Raw genomic sequence first — 16,638 nt, forward strand, 5'->3', positions numbered from 1 at the left:
GCACTACAAAGAACCTTTTGCGCAATGGAAAGGTTCTTTGTATATTAAATGTTCTTCATGGAACCATATACCCTGCCAAGATCTCACGGAAATGAGTATAAATAGTACGAGTGTGCAGTCTCGTGGAATGTATATGCCAAAATTAGTTACGCCGTGCATATGGTATGTGTTTTTCCGTGTGCATATGATATAGCGTATTAAACATGCCAACCACCCACCCCACCACCCCCATCCTACCCATGAGTGTGTCATATGCACGCCATAAAGTGCTTGTCTTATGCACGCGAAAAACTGCGTAGCATATGCACGTTAAAACTCATTTTGGCATATACATTCCACGAGATTGCACACTCGTATTGATACGTACGATTTAAGAACATTTATTTTTTAAAAAGTGTAATTTTTTTTTTTCTCAAAATGAACACAATTTAAATAGTGTTTCAATATCTCATCAATCCTTATTCCGAAATGTGTTTTTGTCATACCTTGATCCACTGTGGTATATGGATGTCACTGAATAAAATAAAAAAGGTAATTCATTTTATGTTCATCAGAAAGGAGATAATTTTATTCCTAGTAATTCTGGCCCTATTTTACCAATCTAAGCACATGGTCTGAAGCTCATGGCGAAAATGAATCTTTCTGTTACATTTTTTTTTCTTAAGGTGTGCCTTTAGACCCGTTTTACCCTTCTAAATAATGTCTGAATTAAAGTCTGAAATTGCAACATGTAGTCTAATATCTAAAGTTTAGATTTAAAAGATAGAATAAGCAAGCACAAGAGCAAGAGTGTCTTTGTTCTGAATGAGCACAGCTGATCTAATTTTGATTTTGGTCATCATTAGTTCTGATTCTAAACGCTGACAGAAAAAGCTGAACACCATAGCAAGATTCAACATTCAACATAATGTCGCTGCTTTAATATTTATAGCACTATTGCCCAAAACTACATAACAAGTAAAAATGATTTTGACCTTTTTGGCTTGACTGTTCAGCTTTAGCTTAAAATAGTAAACCCATACAATTCAATATTTCTTTAATATAAGCCTACATCGAATAAACAACCACTGACCCAATAATCGACCTTCATTACACATGGGCAGCAGGTGAGTGACATTCACCACACCTGTGAGGGATTATTCATCAGCAGCATGACGTCATGCTGGGGTGAATAGAGCGCGTTGGAGCAGAGCTGTTCACTCGCACAGGTGCTTAACACTGACACTCCAACATCATCTGACTGCATGAAGGCCATGGACGCAGCTCTTCTCATTGGTGAGTACAGGGGCTATTTTAAGGATTTGTGAGCTTCTCTCAGTTCAGTTCTGCATTGATCTTGGAAGTTCTTCTGATGAAATTTATTAAATTATCATGTGCTTGTGCCTGAACAGTTGCCAAGTGTTTCTTTCTATTGGGCTTGGAGTGAAACCGGGAAAAAAATCTGTTCTTGCGTTCAAGTGCATTAAAATTTAATTTCAAATAAAAATAAAGAAGTAAAAAAAAGTTTTAGGATTTGGGAGAGGAAAATGTAAGAAAGTTGAGGTTATGATGAAAAATGTGTGACACTGAAGAAAGTCAGATGCCCTTGTAAAAGTTTATTAAAGTACATTTACAAGAAAACACGGTAACACTTTAGTTTAGGGTCTACTTTTTACTAACTTGTCACTTAATATCATGCATATTACTAGGATATTGTCTGTTTATTAGTACTTATAAATAATGTATTATTCTGCATAACCATATTTTACATCCCATAATCCTACACAACACCTAAACTTAACAACTAACTATAAACTAGGAGTTTATTGAGGCAAAAGTCATAGTTAATAGTGGAAATTGAACCCTAAACTAAAGTGTGACTGAAAATACTATTTCATTTATTTCTACCTCACAAATGAATGTTAAATTCAATGTGTTAGGCTACTTGCCGTTTCTTTGTAATTATGTTTGAAATTTACAAGCAAGAGACCTACAACATTTTTTCCAGTGCACCAAAAATAACGACTCTCTTTTGAATGTTTTCAGATGACAAAGGATGATAAGAGTCATGACTTTTTGTCTTGCTGTCATTCAGGCAAATGAGATGCATCAAATACTAGGACATTCTGAAATTCTTATACGTTTTTCACTCAGTTTCTCATGCATATATACCTTACAATGAAAAAAAAAAAAACATTATATACATTTTTGTTTATTTCATTTTATATATTATATATATTTATTTTATTTTATCCAAGGCAACAAATTTTACTAGACTTTTGATGCCTCAATGCAGAAAAGGTAGATAATCCTTTATCATTGCATTAAGGACGAGCCAATTATGAATGTTATTTTCTGTTCCAGTGGCTCATCTGCTGTTCCAGCTAGTTTGCCTTAACGCATCAAGAACTACAGACTGCACTTCACATATGGATGCTTGCGTTTCTAAACACATCTGCAGAAGTGAACAGGCTGTCCTCAGAGACGTCTGCAATTATAAAGGTACAGAATTCTTATTTAAACTTTTATGAAGCAAACAGGATGACATCCATAAAGCAACTTTGTTTAATGGTATAGACGGGTTGTCTGGTGGCATGGGGTTAATAACTGGGTGCTGTCACGAAAAACAGTAGAAACTGAATGTTTGCTCTCTTGAATCATACTAGACGATTTTGACATTAAAATTTAAACGCTTTTGAGGTGAGTGGGGGAGGTTGGTACAATGAAGGTTTGAGTATAAGAATAATTAATAATTTATAGCACATTACTTCAACATTCACACAACATCTAAAATTAAAAGGGTATCACTTTAGTTTAGGGTCCAGTTTTAACTATTAACTAGTTCTTATTATCTTGCATATTTCTAGGATATTGGCAGTTTATGAGTACTCATAAAGGAAATATTAACGCCTCATTCTACATGAGCATATTCTACATCCCTTAATCACCCAATACCTAAACTTAACAACTACCATACTAACAATTAATAAGCAGGAATTAGGAGTTTACTGAAACAAAAGTCGCATGTCAATAGTGAGAATTGGACCCTAAACTAAAGGGTGGCCATTAAAAGTGGCCAAAAATGCATCACAATGATTACATTTGTTAACATGAACTTACAATGAACAATACATTTTGACATTATTTGTTAATCTTTGTTAGTGTCAATCCCTGTCTCCTCTTCCTTGTGAAATACCCCATCACTGTGTTGGTGGTAATTGGATTAAAGCGCTATAGCCTTGAGCAAACGGCTCAAACCGTGGCCGTATGTGCATCGAGGGAAGAATGAAGGTCTAGCTTGAGGGGACGTTGAAGTTGTTTGTTGACTGTGTTTGAGTGTGTGTGCATGTGTCTGTGTGTGTATGAGAGAGAGAGAGAGAGAGAGAGAGAGAGAGAGAGAGAGAGAGAGAGAGAGAGAGAGAGAGAGAGAGAGAGAGAGAGAGAGAGAGAGAGAGAGAGAGAGAGAGAGAGAGAGAGAGAGAGAGAGAGAGAGAGAGACATATTGGCCTTGGGGAAGAAAAGGGGATAACAATATATGAGATCATCAGTCTATATTCTCATATGATTTTGACTTTAATGTTGATACATTTTTACTTCTGGCCATAATAATAGTTTTGGAAACCCATTGGGCTCTTTGGAAATCATATGCAGCTCAATTAAATGATTAAATACTTGCTAAACAATCAGTATTTCAGCACATACAATAGCTATTAAAAATTCATGAACGCATTGTGTGATCTAGATGAATAGAGTTCACTCATGTCAAAGCTGTCATGTTGAAAGTACTTCTGCTTTTATCTCTGTGGAAAGATGGAGGCTGCCACCCAACTGACTCAAAGGTCTGTAACGCCACACTTCAGATGATGTTGAACCGCTCGCCTTCACTGGGAGAGTGTGTGTGTTCTGGGGCGGATCCATGCGGAATTCTACAACAGCTGTATTCTCAGTGCCAGCATCGTTTGGGTATACTATACCACATACATTAAATATAGTATTGCAAGATTGATTGACCACACTCAATTCCATCAGTTAGTAAAAACTATTAAAACTGTCATGTAGAGTAATGCACTAAAGTCTAAGACAATGTGTATTTAACATGCAATGCTGATTAATTACAGAAATTAATCTATTTTTCTTTAGTTTTTTTACACCACCTTAATGACTTATTGTTCACATTGAGCAGTTATGGTATGACAATGTGAATCTATTGTATGTGGATTGAGTTTTTTTGTTTTGTTTTTTTACTAATTGAGTATTGAGTTTTCAGGTCTTTGGTCATTGACTATTCACACAGAAAAGCCACTTGTCCTTTTTGAAGTATCTGCTTTCAGCTCCTCTCCATTGAAATTAAAGTAATTGTATTGCTGTCAAGCCCCTAAAAAGACAAAATTAAAATTAAAAAAACTTGTGGACTATAATAGCTTACAAAAATATGCTCTTAGAATGTTTTGTTAAGGTATTATCCTTTTTTGTTGTTGCAATGTATTAAGAACATTTCTTATGTATGTGAACGTTAGATGAACATTCCAATCTATCATTTGGTTAGCTGATACTTCTAAAGATTAAATCACTTTTTGCAATAACGTTCAAAACATGTTTTATCCCCATATTTAGTTAAAGTTATGCATGATATTCCAGACATTTATTTTCTGTCATGTACATTTCTGTCATGTAATGAAAGCACATGATGATGAAGATATTCAAATAGTATCTAATCCAAGAATCAAAAATTAAACCACATTAATATCAAACAATTCAAGACAAGGAACTAACATAAACTGAGGGCTAAATACATAGGGTAAACAAAGGAGCTAATGAGATAATTAACTAGACACAACTGAACAAAATATTCAAATCAATCTGAAACCATGGAAACAAACAGGTAGGGAACGGAGGAAAACTGAAATAATTAACAGATGAGAAAAGTATAAAAGAAACTCAGACATGATCAAAACAGAAGAACGGATCAAAAACACACTCAAAACATGACAGTACACCCTCCCTACGGAAGGCGTCCACACGCTGTAATAAGTCAAACAGGGTAAGGAAGATCGGCACCTCGGAGGTTGACAAAGGACTTGAAGGGGAAGGTCAAGGAAGGGGAAGGGGAAGGGAAGCCAAGGTGGCTTAGGCGGGACAGGAAACCTCCTGGGTGGTACCAGCAATACAAGAAGGTAGGGAGGTGATGGTAACTCTGGAGCCTGGGAGGGGCTAGCTTCACTTGGAACCAGGGAAGTGCCAATAGTCATACTCTGGAGTGAACTCAGGGGCTGGAGCACACTCAGGAGCTGGTGTGGATCTGTGTGTGGACCAAATACACATAAATGTTAGGCTCGTTATGGACAGTGCAATGTTCTCTGGGTTGAGCTATGGAATTTACCTCACTGGAACAGAATCGGGAACTTCTCTCACTGGAACGGACTCTGTAACCTCTCTCACTAGAATGGACTCAGAAACTTCTCTCACTGGAACCTCTCTGTAACTTCTCTCACTGGTACGGACTCAAGAACTTCTCTCACTGGAACGGACTCAGGAACTTCTCTCATTAAAATGGACTCAGGAACTTCTCTCACTGGAACGGACTCAAGAACTTCTCTCACTAGAATGGACTCAGAAACTTCTCTCACTGGAACGGACTCAAGAACTTCTCTCACTGGAACGGACTCAAGAACTTCTCTCACTGGAACAGACTCAGGAACTTCTCTCACTGGAACGGACTCAAGAACTTCTCTCACTAGAATGGACTCAGAAGCTTCTCTCACTAGAATGGACTCAGAAACTTCTCTCACTGGAACGTCTCTGTAACTTCTCTCACTGGTACGGACTCAAGAACTTCTCTCACTGGAACGGACTCAGGAACTTCTCTCATTAAAATGGACTCAGGAACTTCTCTCACTGGAACGGACTCAAGAACTTCTCTCACTAGAATGGACTCAGAAACTTCTCTCACTGGAACGTCTCTGTAACTTCTTTCACTGGAACGGACTCAAGAACTTCTCTCACTGGAACGGACTCAGGAACTTCTCTCACTGGAACGGACTCAATAACTTCTCTCACTGGAACGGACTCAAGAACTTCTCTCACTGGAACAGACTCAGGAACTTCTCTCACTGGAACGGACTCAAGAACTTCTCTCACTAGAATGGACTCAGAAACTTCTCTCACTAGAATGGACTCAGAAACTTCTCTCACTGGAACGTCTCTGTAACTTCTCTCACTGGTACGGACTCAAGAACTTCTCTCACTGGAACGGACTCAGGAACTTCTCTCATTAAAATGGACTCAGGAACTTCTCTCACTGGAACGGACTCAAGAACTTCTCTCACTAGAATGGACTCAGAAACTTCTCTCACTGGAACGTCTCTGTAACTTCTTTCACTGGAACGGACTCAAGAACTTCTCTCACTGGAACGGACTCAGGAACTTCTCTCATTGGAACGGACTCAGGAACTCCTCTCATTGGAATGGACTCAAGAACTTTTCTCACTGGAAAGGACTCAGGAACTTCTCTCACTAGAATGGACTCAGGAACTTCTCTCACTGGGATGGACTCTGAAGATGGCTCACTGAAAGCATTGTGACCATTTATCTTGGCAATCCTGTAATCCTTGGACCTGGAGACACTGTGACTATTTGTATCATCAGGGCTGCTAAATCCTCCTGTTACAGTCTTTCATTCTGTCACAGGTTGTGGCTGTAACTGACAGAAACTGAGGGCTTAAATACATAAGGCAAACAGAGGAGCTGACAAGATAATTCACAAGACACACCTGAACAAAATACTCAAATCAACATCTGAAAACATTATTTTAAGAACGTTTACTCTCAAAATTATGAGAACATATATCATATGTTATAACACTATTCCAAGGATGATTTTAAGAATGTTTTGTCCTAACATTTACATAACCTTTAAAAAACTTTTTGAAAGTTATGGGATATTCCAAGTTCATGGTGTGATGCATTGTTGAATAATTTTGAGTTGCTTTGACAAAATTGAAGATCATCAGTAGGGGTGACCCTGACTAAGGATTTATACATTTGAATCAGATTTGTTGAATCCCTCTATGATCGATATATAGTCGAATCATCTATGTGTGTGTGAATGGGTTGGGAGGGGCACGACACTAGTCAGCAGGAGGGTAAAACTTTTTTTTTTTTTCTTTACACACTGCACACAGCAACAACTTTTAATAAAGTGACCAAAACTGCCGGCCAACTGACAGACGAACGGACAATGGCTTTCTTATTTAGGTAATGAAAAGGTAATGTGGTGGATAAACATTCGTTAATGTTTTCTCATAACATTTTAAAGCAGTGATACAAATACAGAACATCACACAAATATATAAAAGAACATTTTGATAAATAAAAATTAAAAAATACCTGCCTAGAGATGAAAAGAACACTTTGAGTGTGTTTACATGCACATTCTTAAGCCGATTGTGCCTAAACGGGGTCGCACACCCGAATACGAAGCTTACAGCCACGTCTCAGGTATCTCACACCGGACGTGCACATTATATACACGCAAGCTCAATTTTGAATTGACTAACTGAATTGTTCTAACTGAATTCAGTTTGAATTCTAACTGAAGAGTTGTACGATGGGTGTATCTTGTAGCACAGGGTGAAATCAGTATGTACATTGACGATTTGAGGGAAATATAATATAAATTTAATATAAAACCTTGAAATGGAGCTCTGTGGCGCGGCAGGATTTTAAACAACTTCCTGAGTCACCACGGACAAGCGGCGTATGCCACTGTTGGTGTTCATACAATAATTGAAAACGTGTTTGAATTTTAAAGACGTAGTGCGCCGCATACACCGCATGCGGCCATACACCGAACGCAAAGCTCTGCGCCGCGGCATGTCTTTAAAATATTGAGCACCCCCATATTGCCAAAATGGTATGATCCTCATTTCATAACACCTGCGAAGATTCGACTATGAGATCGGTGGTCGAATCTGGCTCCGCAAATCGATGCATCGAATCATCGACTATTTGGATCCCTAATTAGTGAAGAAGGACTTACATAGAGGTTTCTAAAGGCACAAGGGCAAGTAAATGCTGACAGACTACTCTTGACTCTCTGACTATAGCTGACTCTCTCTCTCTCTCTCTCTCTCTCTCTCTCTCTCTCTCTCTCTCTCTCTCTCTCTCTCCTCTCTCTCTCTCTCTCTCTCTCTCTCTCTCTCTCTCTCTCTCTCTCTCTCTCTCTCCATTCCTTTAATGTTTACCAGCTCGAAAAACCAAGCAAATTGAGGCAGAACAGAAAGCCAGTGGTAAGATTTTGGTCTGAACATCCAAACTCTTTTGTAAACTGATGACTGCATGCATGATGTGATCCCCTCATTGGACACTCTCATACCCTCAATCCAGTACACCACACAAACAGATCCTGTCTTGACGAGACAATGGCTTGCCTTGGGGAAGAAGCCTGTAACACGCGGATGGTGCCATTTGTCCAGGAGTGCAACGCATACCAATGCAACCCCAGCCAGTGCAGACAGGCAATGAGGGTGTTCTACTCGGCTCTTCCTCACAATGTGGCTGAGAGACTGGTGTTTTGCGACTGTGATGGAGAAGACCAGGAATGCCAGCAGATGAAGGCCTCTCTACACTCTGGATCCTGTGTGAGTGATCAGTCGCAGACACACTGGACCTGCCTGGAGGCACTGGACAGCTGCTCTGGAGATGGATCGTGCAGGTGAGCATTAACAACATGATTTACATGTCATATTCATAAACATAATTTATATCAACCAATTATAGCTCTTCTGCCCAAACTAATGTTTACTAGTTTAACGTTTACAAGTCACATTTTGGGATACCCAATTATCCTCAATTTTTATGGTCTACTTTTGACATTATATTAACCACGTACCTTTGCTCCTACAAGTCAACTAGACTAACTAGACTGTATGTTTAATATTTGCTTAATAAAACTTTATTTTGATGCTCCACAAACAGACATTCTATTGACTGACTATAAGTATAACTTATATATATAAGTATATAATATATATATATATATATATATATATATATATATATATATATATATATATATATATATATAAGTATATAATATATATATATATATATATATATATATATATATATATATATATATATATATATATATATATATATATATATATATATATATATATATAAGTATATAACTTTTCAAGTACATGTCAACTTATTCCACTTACTCTAACAGTATACTGATACTCTGAGAGTTAGTTGACATGTAGTTGCAAAGTTACTTATAGTTAGTAGACTGTTCATAACTTACTTATTTCAGAGCATTTCAGTCCAACCACAACAAGTTTGAATCCAAACTGAAATAAACAACATTTCTAAACATGAAATAAACAGTGAGTATTTTGCAGCTCCAATTCAACAGTTCAACAATTGTAATGTTGAAATGCAACAAGTGTTCCAAACCATAACAAGGCAAGAAGGAAATCAACACCAAGTTCAAATCATAGTCTAGATGAAGTGTCCTTAATGATTGATGAATGAGAACAAATATATTTAAAACACATAACTCAATCGTCAATTCACAATCAGTTGTGTCGCTTCACTGTCATTAACAAATCGTCTCCCGTGGCCTCATGTGGTTATAAAGTGTTCTTTGTATGTGCACTTCAGAATCTCACAGGAAGTAGAAGGTGAACCGAGTACTTTTAGAGTACTCACTCTATCTCATTTTTGAGAGTTTCCTTTAGCACTGTCAACTTTGGATTTCATTGATGCATTAAAACAATATCCATTTTGAAATAAGATAATTAATTGTTAATCTTTACTAGTATACTGTATGTATACTGTATCACAACACACAGTAGAGTCCAATGTGGCCAGAGTGTGAGATGAAATGAGTGCAGAAATCAAAAGACAATTGTGGTCAGAATTATCGGCACCCCTGGTAAATATGATCTATGATGTCTGTAAAAATAAATCTACATTGTTTATCCTTTTGATCTTTCATTCAGAAAATGCAGAAAATTCCACACTTTCATTGAAGTAAATCACAGGGGAAAATCACATTATGAAATAAATGTTTTTCTCCACAACACATTTGCCACAGTTATTGGCACCCCTAGATTTCTTTTTTTAAATATCTCTAAAGTATATTGCCATTCATTTTTGATTTTTTCAGCACACCAGGGTGACTATGAATAGGAAGTGTTTAGCTATGATGCCATGTTTTACAGGAGGAAACACTAAGGCCAAATTCCCTTAATCAATCATTATATTAGCTAAAACCAAAGAATATATAACAAAAACCAAAAGATTGTTGTGCTTCACAAAATAGAAAGTGGCTGTAAGAAAAAGAAAAAATGAAAACCCCCAATTCCACCATCAGGACAATAATTAAGAATTTCCAATCAACTAAAAATGCAACAATCTGCTTAGAAGAAGACGTGTGTCTATATCTTCCTACACGGTGAGCAGAAAGTCTAAAAAAAACTACATCACATAGGGCCTTGGTTGGATCTTCCATCAGGACAATGATCCAAAACAAACATACAAATCAACACAAAAATGTGTCACTGAGCACAAAACTAAGCTTTTGCCATGACCATCCCAGTTCTCTGACATGAACCCTATAGAAGATGTGTGGTTGAACTGAAGAGAAGAAGCACCAGCATGGATCCAGGAGTTTGAAGGATCTGGAGAGATTCTGTATAGAGGAATGGTCTTTGATCTCTTATCAGGAGTTCTCCGAACATTATAGAAGGAGACTCAGAACTGTTATCTTGGGGAAAGGAGGTTGCAAAAAGCAGAGGTGGTGGACTCGAGTCACATAACTTCATCATTTTAGGACTTGCTTGACAAATATCAATAAAAGACTTGACTTAACTTTGACTTGATATTCATGATTCGAGACTTGACTCGGACTTGAGTTAAATGACTCGAAATAACTTTTTTTTTGTAAATAAATATCTGTTTTTGAAAGCACCGCGACCTTACCACATGATGCAGCAGGCAAGAAGAGTGCACTACGGAGACAGTCGTGAATTAATATGGAAGGTGCTACCTCAAGTTTACATGGAAATCAGTTACTAACAGATCACCGCACGCCCATTCTCGCCTCTCACTCACGCTCACTGTTGCCAAATTGGCTGGGTTCCGGGTTGCGCTGTATCCATCATTTTCAGTAATGTTCAAAAGTGCAAAAAACCTTGTTTCTACGAAACCATCAAGCAGTGTAAGTTAATATGTGGTATCTGATTTGTGTTGCATAATGATGGATAACTGCATATTTATCTTGTCAAATAATTATCCAGTTTTGCTGAAGACATCTACTGTGAGTGTTGTGCTTCGAGAGATTCTAATTAACTAACTGATGTCACATATGGACTACTTTAAAGATGTTTTTATTACCTTTCTGGACATGGAAAGATTAGTGTGCATACACTTTCATTGAAGGACCAGAAAATCTCTCAGACTAAAAATAAAATATCTTAAACTGTGTCTTACGGGTGTGGAATGACATTAGGATGAGTCATTAATGACATACATTTCTTTTTTGGATAAACTAACCCTTTAAGTTTATTAACCATAATATTAGTCATCAACTGGTCATGCTGTACAGGACAAACAGGAAAGAGAACATGCAAATAATACAAAGAGATTGCATCTCACACAATTTATTGACCTAATTTAAGTTACATTTCCATTTCAGGCTATGTAGTTTTAATTTTTATTTATTTAAATTTAGATTTTTATTGTAATAACAACTCAGCTTTATGTGGACACCTTTTTTTTTTTTTTTTTGTAGAAATGCATATTGCATTTTTTTTTTGGTTGCCAATAAAACGACCATAGTCCATAACTGCTGTATCACTGTAGCTAATTGTAATATATGAATTCAGTTCAATCATTAGACATTTGTATTACTTGCCAGTGACTTGCTTAAACCAAGCTATGAGATGCCAATAATAATGGGCAGTGTGTTTTTTATTTTTTTTTATTTCCCCCCTTTCAGTTCTTTTACTTCAATAAAAGGTTATATTTTTGAAAAATTTCAAGTGAAAGATCAAAAGGATAGACAATGCAGATGTATTTTTACAGCCATATTTGATCATATTTGCCAAGCGTTAATATCTGTGTCTATTGCCAGATTCATGCTGCTTGTATCTTTAAAAGCTGTTGCAAAAATGCTCTCTCCCATTCATCTTTGGTTGTTTCTTTTCATATTTGTAAATTGTGTTTGCTTGCTTGAAAGTAAAAAGTGAATTTACATTCTGGCCTAGGCTAGCATTCAAACCTACAAAATGTTGGTAAAACGTGATCCTTAGTCATACAGATCACATTTTAAAGGACAACTCCAGTGAAAAATGAACCAAGGGGTAATTAACACATGGCTACCGTCTTAGAGTAGATCGTTCTCTGGGATGCGTTTTCGTTAAAATCGAATGTAAAGAATTTTATCTGTAAAAACAGATTAGCTTATAACGCTTGTATATAGGACAAAGAGTAAAGACAGTAAAGAGTAAGACATTACGAGTATAAAAACAGCAACAGTCTTGACGAGTTGAGCCACGAAACTCGTGTTTTCCAAAATGGCTGCTCTCCGTATACAAGTAATGGACTGTCTTTATAAAGTATCTTCTTATTAAACTGTTTGTTCACTTACAAAGTTCTCAATGCTTCGGTTTGCCTGTAGTGACCCTCATTATGCTACCGTGTTAGTGTGAGGCTATTTTGAGCCTTGTTAGTGGTATTAACTAGCGATTTAATTTTACTTACTCTGTGTCCCATAGACAAGTGTTATCCAGAGAACGATCTACTCGGTAACCATGTAAATTACCCTAGGTTCATTTTTCACCGGAGTTGTCCTTTAAGGTATAGATGTGCTGTATAGCCCAGATGATGAAGCCGGTTTACAAGCATGATCTTTCCAGTTGACTGGATAATTTTTGCGTAAACTGGTTGAAGCTGCTAATAAAAACCAACTCTTTGTTATTCACAGGCAGATATTTAACAGGTACCTGACCAAATGTTTTGTGGCAGAGGACTCTGCATTTGATTCAACGAGTGACTGGCTAAATCTTCTAAACCCTGACATCTTTCTTGGGGAAGACCTCCAATGCAGGGCGGCATTTGTGGAAACAATGGGTTCAATACTTCATCACCCATGTACTTGCGATGGATTACACTATCATGACCAATATAAGTGCAATGAGCTGAAGGAAATTTTCCAAGACAGGTCCCTCTTCAGTAAGTACTTTCAGTGGTCATTGGCTAGTGTGGATTTGTATTCAATTTGAAGTATTGCCGACATAGTCTTGGTGTGACTGATGTATTCTGATTTACCCACTCAAATCATAGAGCTCTCAAAAACCAAAAAAGATTTCCAACAAGGAAAATCCCTTGAATCAAACATTGGGCGACCACCAACAAATGAGCCAAGCGCTGGTGAAACCATCCAACATGGACAATCTGATGATTTTAGGAATGGACAACAACCAACTAATGATTCAAGTGTTAAGCAGCAGTGGTTGAGTGGTGAGTTGATTCTCTTAAAAGTGTATTCACATTTAAACATGCACTGTTCATTTTTCATTACTGAATGAATGAAATAATTAAACGTGTTGTCTTTGTTTGTACTAGATCAGCTGTTGTATCTACTGATATATATCTCTGCATTAATGGTGGTGGTGTTGTTCATTGTCAGCCTTGTTTTGCTCAGACTGAGGTAAGTTATCATTAGTTTAATGCAATGTGATATACACTAAATAATGCAGAGAATTATTTGCCTAATCTTTACTTAATTCTACAAGAATTATTACTTAATAATTACAAAATATATCCCCTTTGTTTTAAGGAGAGTGCACCAAGCTGCTGGTAAACCACATTTTGAGGACCATCAGTCAAAGTCTCTAATGTTGTCATCTGTTACTATTTGAGTGATCTTATACAATTCTGGTTTCTGTAAGAGACAAGATATTCCTAATACTCTGCACATTGTGGTCATATAGTGTGTATATATAAACTAAGCTGCCAAACGCCTCATTTTCAACTTCCATGCTGATTTTATCACTTTCTCGTAACCTAAACATACTGTAGCACCAAAACAACTTTAAATTAAGAGTTTTGTGTAGTTCAGTATTGCACAATATCAGTCAGTATAGCTAATTGTTTGTAATGTATCCTGGTTCTGTTTCAAATGCATAAACGATAAATAAAGTGTTAATGAGCAACATTTAGAGTCTCTGATGTCATTTCTGTCATTGAGCTCTATTTGGTTATGGAAGATGAATATCCAGCATGAGGAAAATATATGTTCTTGTCTTCTTCAGTCCATCTGATATTCATCAGGGAACATCAGTCTCTCTCGTCTCCATTTCAGCCGACACTCGACACCTCAATCCAGATGTTTTTTAAGTCTAATGATGTGTTTCCTGAACCCTGGTGTCCGGGCCACACTAAATCACCATTAGGAACTTCACTACAGACATTAATGAGACGTTTGTCCCACCCCTCATGGTTAAACTTTTATCACAAAGAGTTGAAGATTAACATGCTTTTTTTCATTAACTCACTTAATTGATGTAGTATTATACCAAATAGTATATTATACATAATAGTTTATTAAAACAACACCTTGTGTATATTTCATTGGACATTTTCATTTTACACTAAACCTGTTTGCTTTAAAAAGAAAATAACCATTGCATTCAAGAGAACAGAGACATTGTGATGCATATCTTTTGAAAAGCATTATATACAGGCAGCAAGTTAACTCTTATATTTCATTATCACTTTGTGTCTGTCCGATTAACTTGTGTGCCTAAAACTAAATTATGCTGCACAGATTATTAAAGTATTGCGTTGGATTGTAAATGTTTGAAACATTCAGCTACACTTGGGTGTCGCTTGAATTTTAGCAAATCTGCTTATTGATTCTAGTACTTATAGATTCTAAGTTTCAATTTCAATAAGGCAAAAGATTTACATTTATATATCAAACATATTTATTCTTAGCCTGACGTGGTCATACTCAATTCTAGTCAGAATATGAGTCTAATACTGGCCTGTATTTATGGGGCGTGTTTTAACCGAACTAGGAAATACCTCAATTGAATTGACCTACAACCAATCAGAGCGACGAAGCGACGCATAACATTAGTTGTCAAATTTCAACAGAACTAAACTGTACTGTGATGCCAAGTTTTTTTTTTTTTTTTTTTTTTTTTGCAGGTTGTTTTCCATGTCCGCGGGTTTAAGTGACCTTTTAACTGGCAGCCTTGCCAAAATAACACATACTCCCCACACATGCCCTTAGCAGTATAGGAAGAAAAAGCTCTATCACCCCTAGAACACAGCCGTGTCTTGCGGGAACAACCAAGAGACCACTCACAGATTACATTATGTGTAAGGCGTTAACAGATCAGTACTAAGGAGCCAGATTATGCAAAGCATTATATGCTAACATAAGGATTTTAAAATTAAAATGGTGCCTGACAGGGAGTCAGTGCAAAGAATCCAAAACAGGGGTAATATGATCACTAACTCTGATCCCAGACAGAACGCTAACAGCTACATTTTGTAAATATTTAAGTTTTTCAATTGAATCATACTATGAATAAAAATCATACTAACATTATAAGTGCACTCCAGAGAGCATAATAAAACAATGCAGTTCATGACCAGAGGTGGGTAGAGTAGCCAAAATCTTTACTCAAGTAAAAGTACAAGTACTTACGGAAATATTTACTCAAGTAAAAGTAAAAGTAACAATCGTAAGAGTTACTTGAGTAAGAGTAAAAAAGTATTAGATGAAAAAACTACTCAAGTACTTAGTTACTAGTTACTTTCGATCTGATTGATAAGATCCAAAAACCCTGAATTTCAGACTACTTAGAGAGCTTTCACACACCTCCAAATATGTGTGTGTGTGTGTGTGTGTGTGTGTTTAATGGTTAAACAGTGTAAATTAATGGTGTGCTGGGCTAACCACAGCTCTTTTTAAAACATACTTTGTTCTTATATTTTTATAAGTATATGCATTCTTAAAAATACAGTCCCATTTTTAAACACTGCAGACTGTTGTCTGTCCGGATATGTGTATAAATGCAAGATGTCACATTAGGCTATTCAATTTGTTTCGTTTTTAGCCTGATCTCATCAGTACCTGTGGCAACGTTTTTGCAAACCACAAAATATGTACCAATACGTACATATTGCGACAGTTTCAAAGTGAAATGTCCACTGGGTGGCGCTAAAAGCTTATTTTTTTCCAGAACAGATTTGCGTGAATCTGACATGTTTTGTTACGTTGTGTTTTTAACGTAGCCTACACCCACACTAAACCTACCCGAAAGTGTTAACAAAAGCAAATGTGACAAAAATAAAATTGTGTCCATGTATTTTTAGCTTGTGTTTAGAACTCGTCTTTGGGCTCTTATCATGACTCGTTCTTCACGGGGTTCGCTCTCAAGCTTTTCGCATTGCAAATACAAATCTGTATCAGCTGAGCTATTGAGCAAGTCTGGTGAATCAGAAAAGCAGAACATGGAGCTGTGATGCAAAATTCAAAATGTTTTACAAACCATAGACTAACAAAAAATGCAGTTTTTCTGCCTGTAGTGTTCATTTCTGTTGGAATTCCTGCAGTGTGTATTGGTACGTATT

General features: G+C 36.7%; 1 protein-coding gene across 1 annotated transcript; it reads left to right on the top strand.

Moving 5' to 3' along the window:
- Window positions 1–1,216: 1,216 nt before the first annotated feature.
- On the top strand, window positions 1,217–14,122 carry gfral (GDNF family receptor alpha like). The gene is made up of 9 exons (XM_067421885.1): window positions 1,217–1,275; window positions 2,344–2,481; window positions 3,790–3,942; window positions 8,226–8,267; window positions 8,365–8,692; window positions 12,974–13,221; window positions 13,333–13,509; window positions 13,615–13,699; window positions 13,829–14,122. The coding sequence occupies exons 1-9, from the start codon at window positions 1,245–1,247 to the stop codon at window positions 13,908–13,910; spliced, it is 1,284 nt and encodes a 427-aa protein (XP_067277986.1). The 5' UTR covers window positions 1,217–1,244; the 3' UTR covers window positions 13,911–14,122.
- The last annotated feature ends 2,516 nt before the right edge of the window (window positions 14,123–16,638 follow it).

This window comes from Pseudorasbora parva, chromosome 17 (assembly GCF_024679245.1).
Source record: "Pseudorasbora parva isolate DD20220531a chromosome 17, ASM2467924v1, whole genome shotgun sequence".
Lineage (NCBI taxonomy): Eukaryota > Metazoa > Chordata > Actinopteri > Cypriniformes > Gobionidae > Pseudorasbora > Pseudorasbora parva.

Bases quoted from the DNA above. Each gene is read 5' to 3' on its own strand.
- gfral (XM_067421885.1), top strand. From the start codon at position 1,245: ATGAAGGCCATGGACGCAGCTCTTCTCATTG. The intron at 13,222-13,332 runs GTAAGTACTTTC...CTCAAATCATAG, and splicing joins CCAAGACAGGTCCCTCTTCA to AGCTCTCAAAAACCAAAAAA. The intron at 13,510-13,614 runs GTGAGTTGATTC...TGTTTGTACTAG, and splicing joins TAAGCAGCAGTGGTTGAGTG to ATCAGCTGTTGTATCTACTG.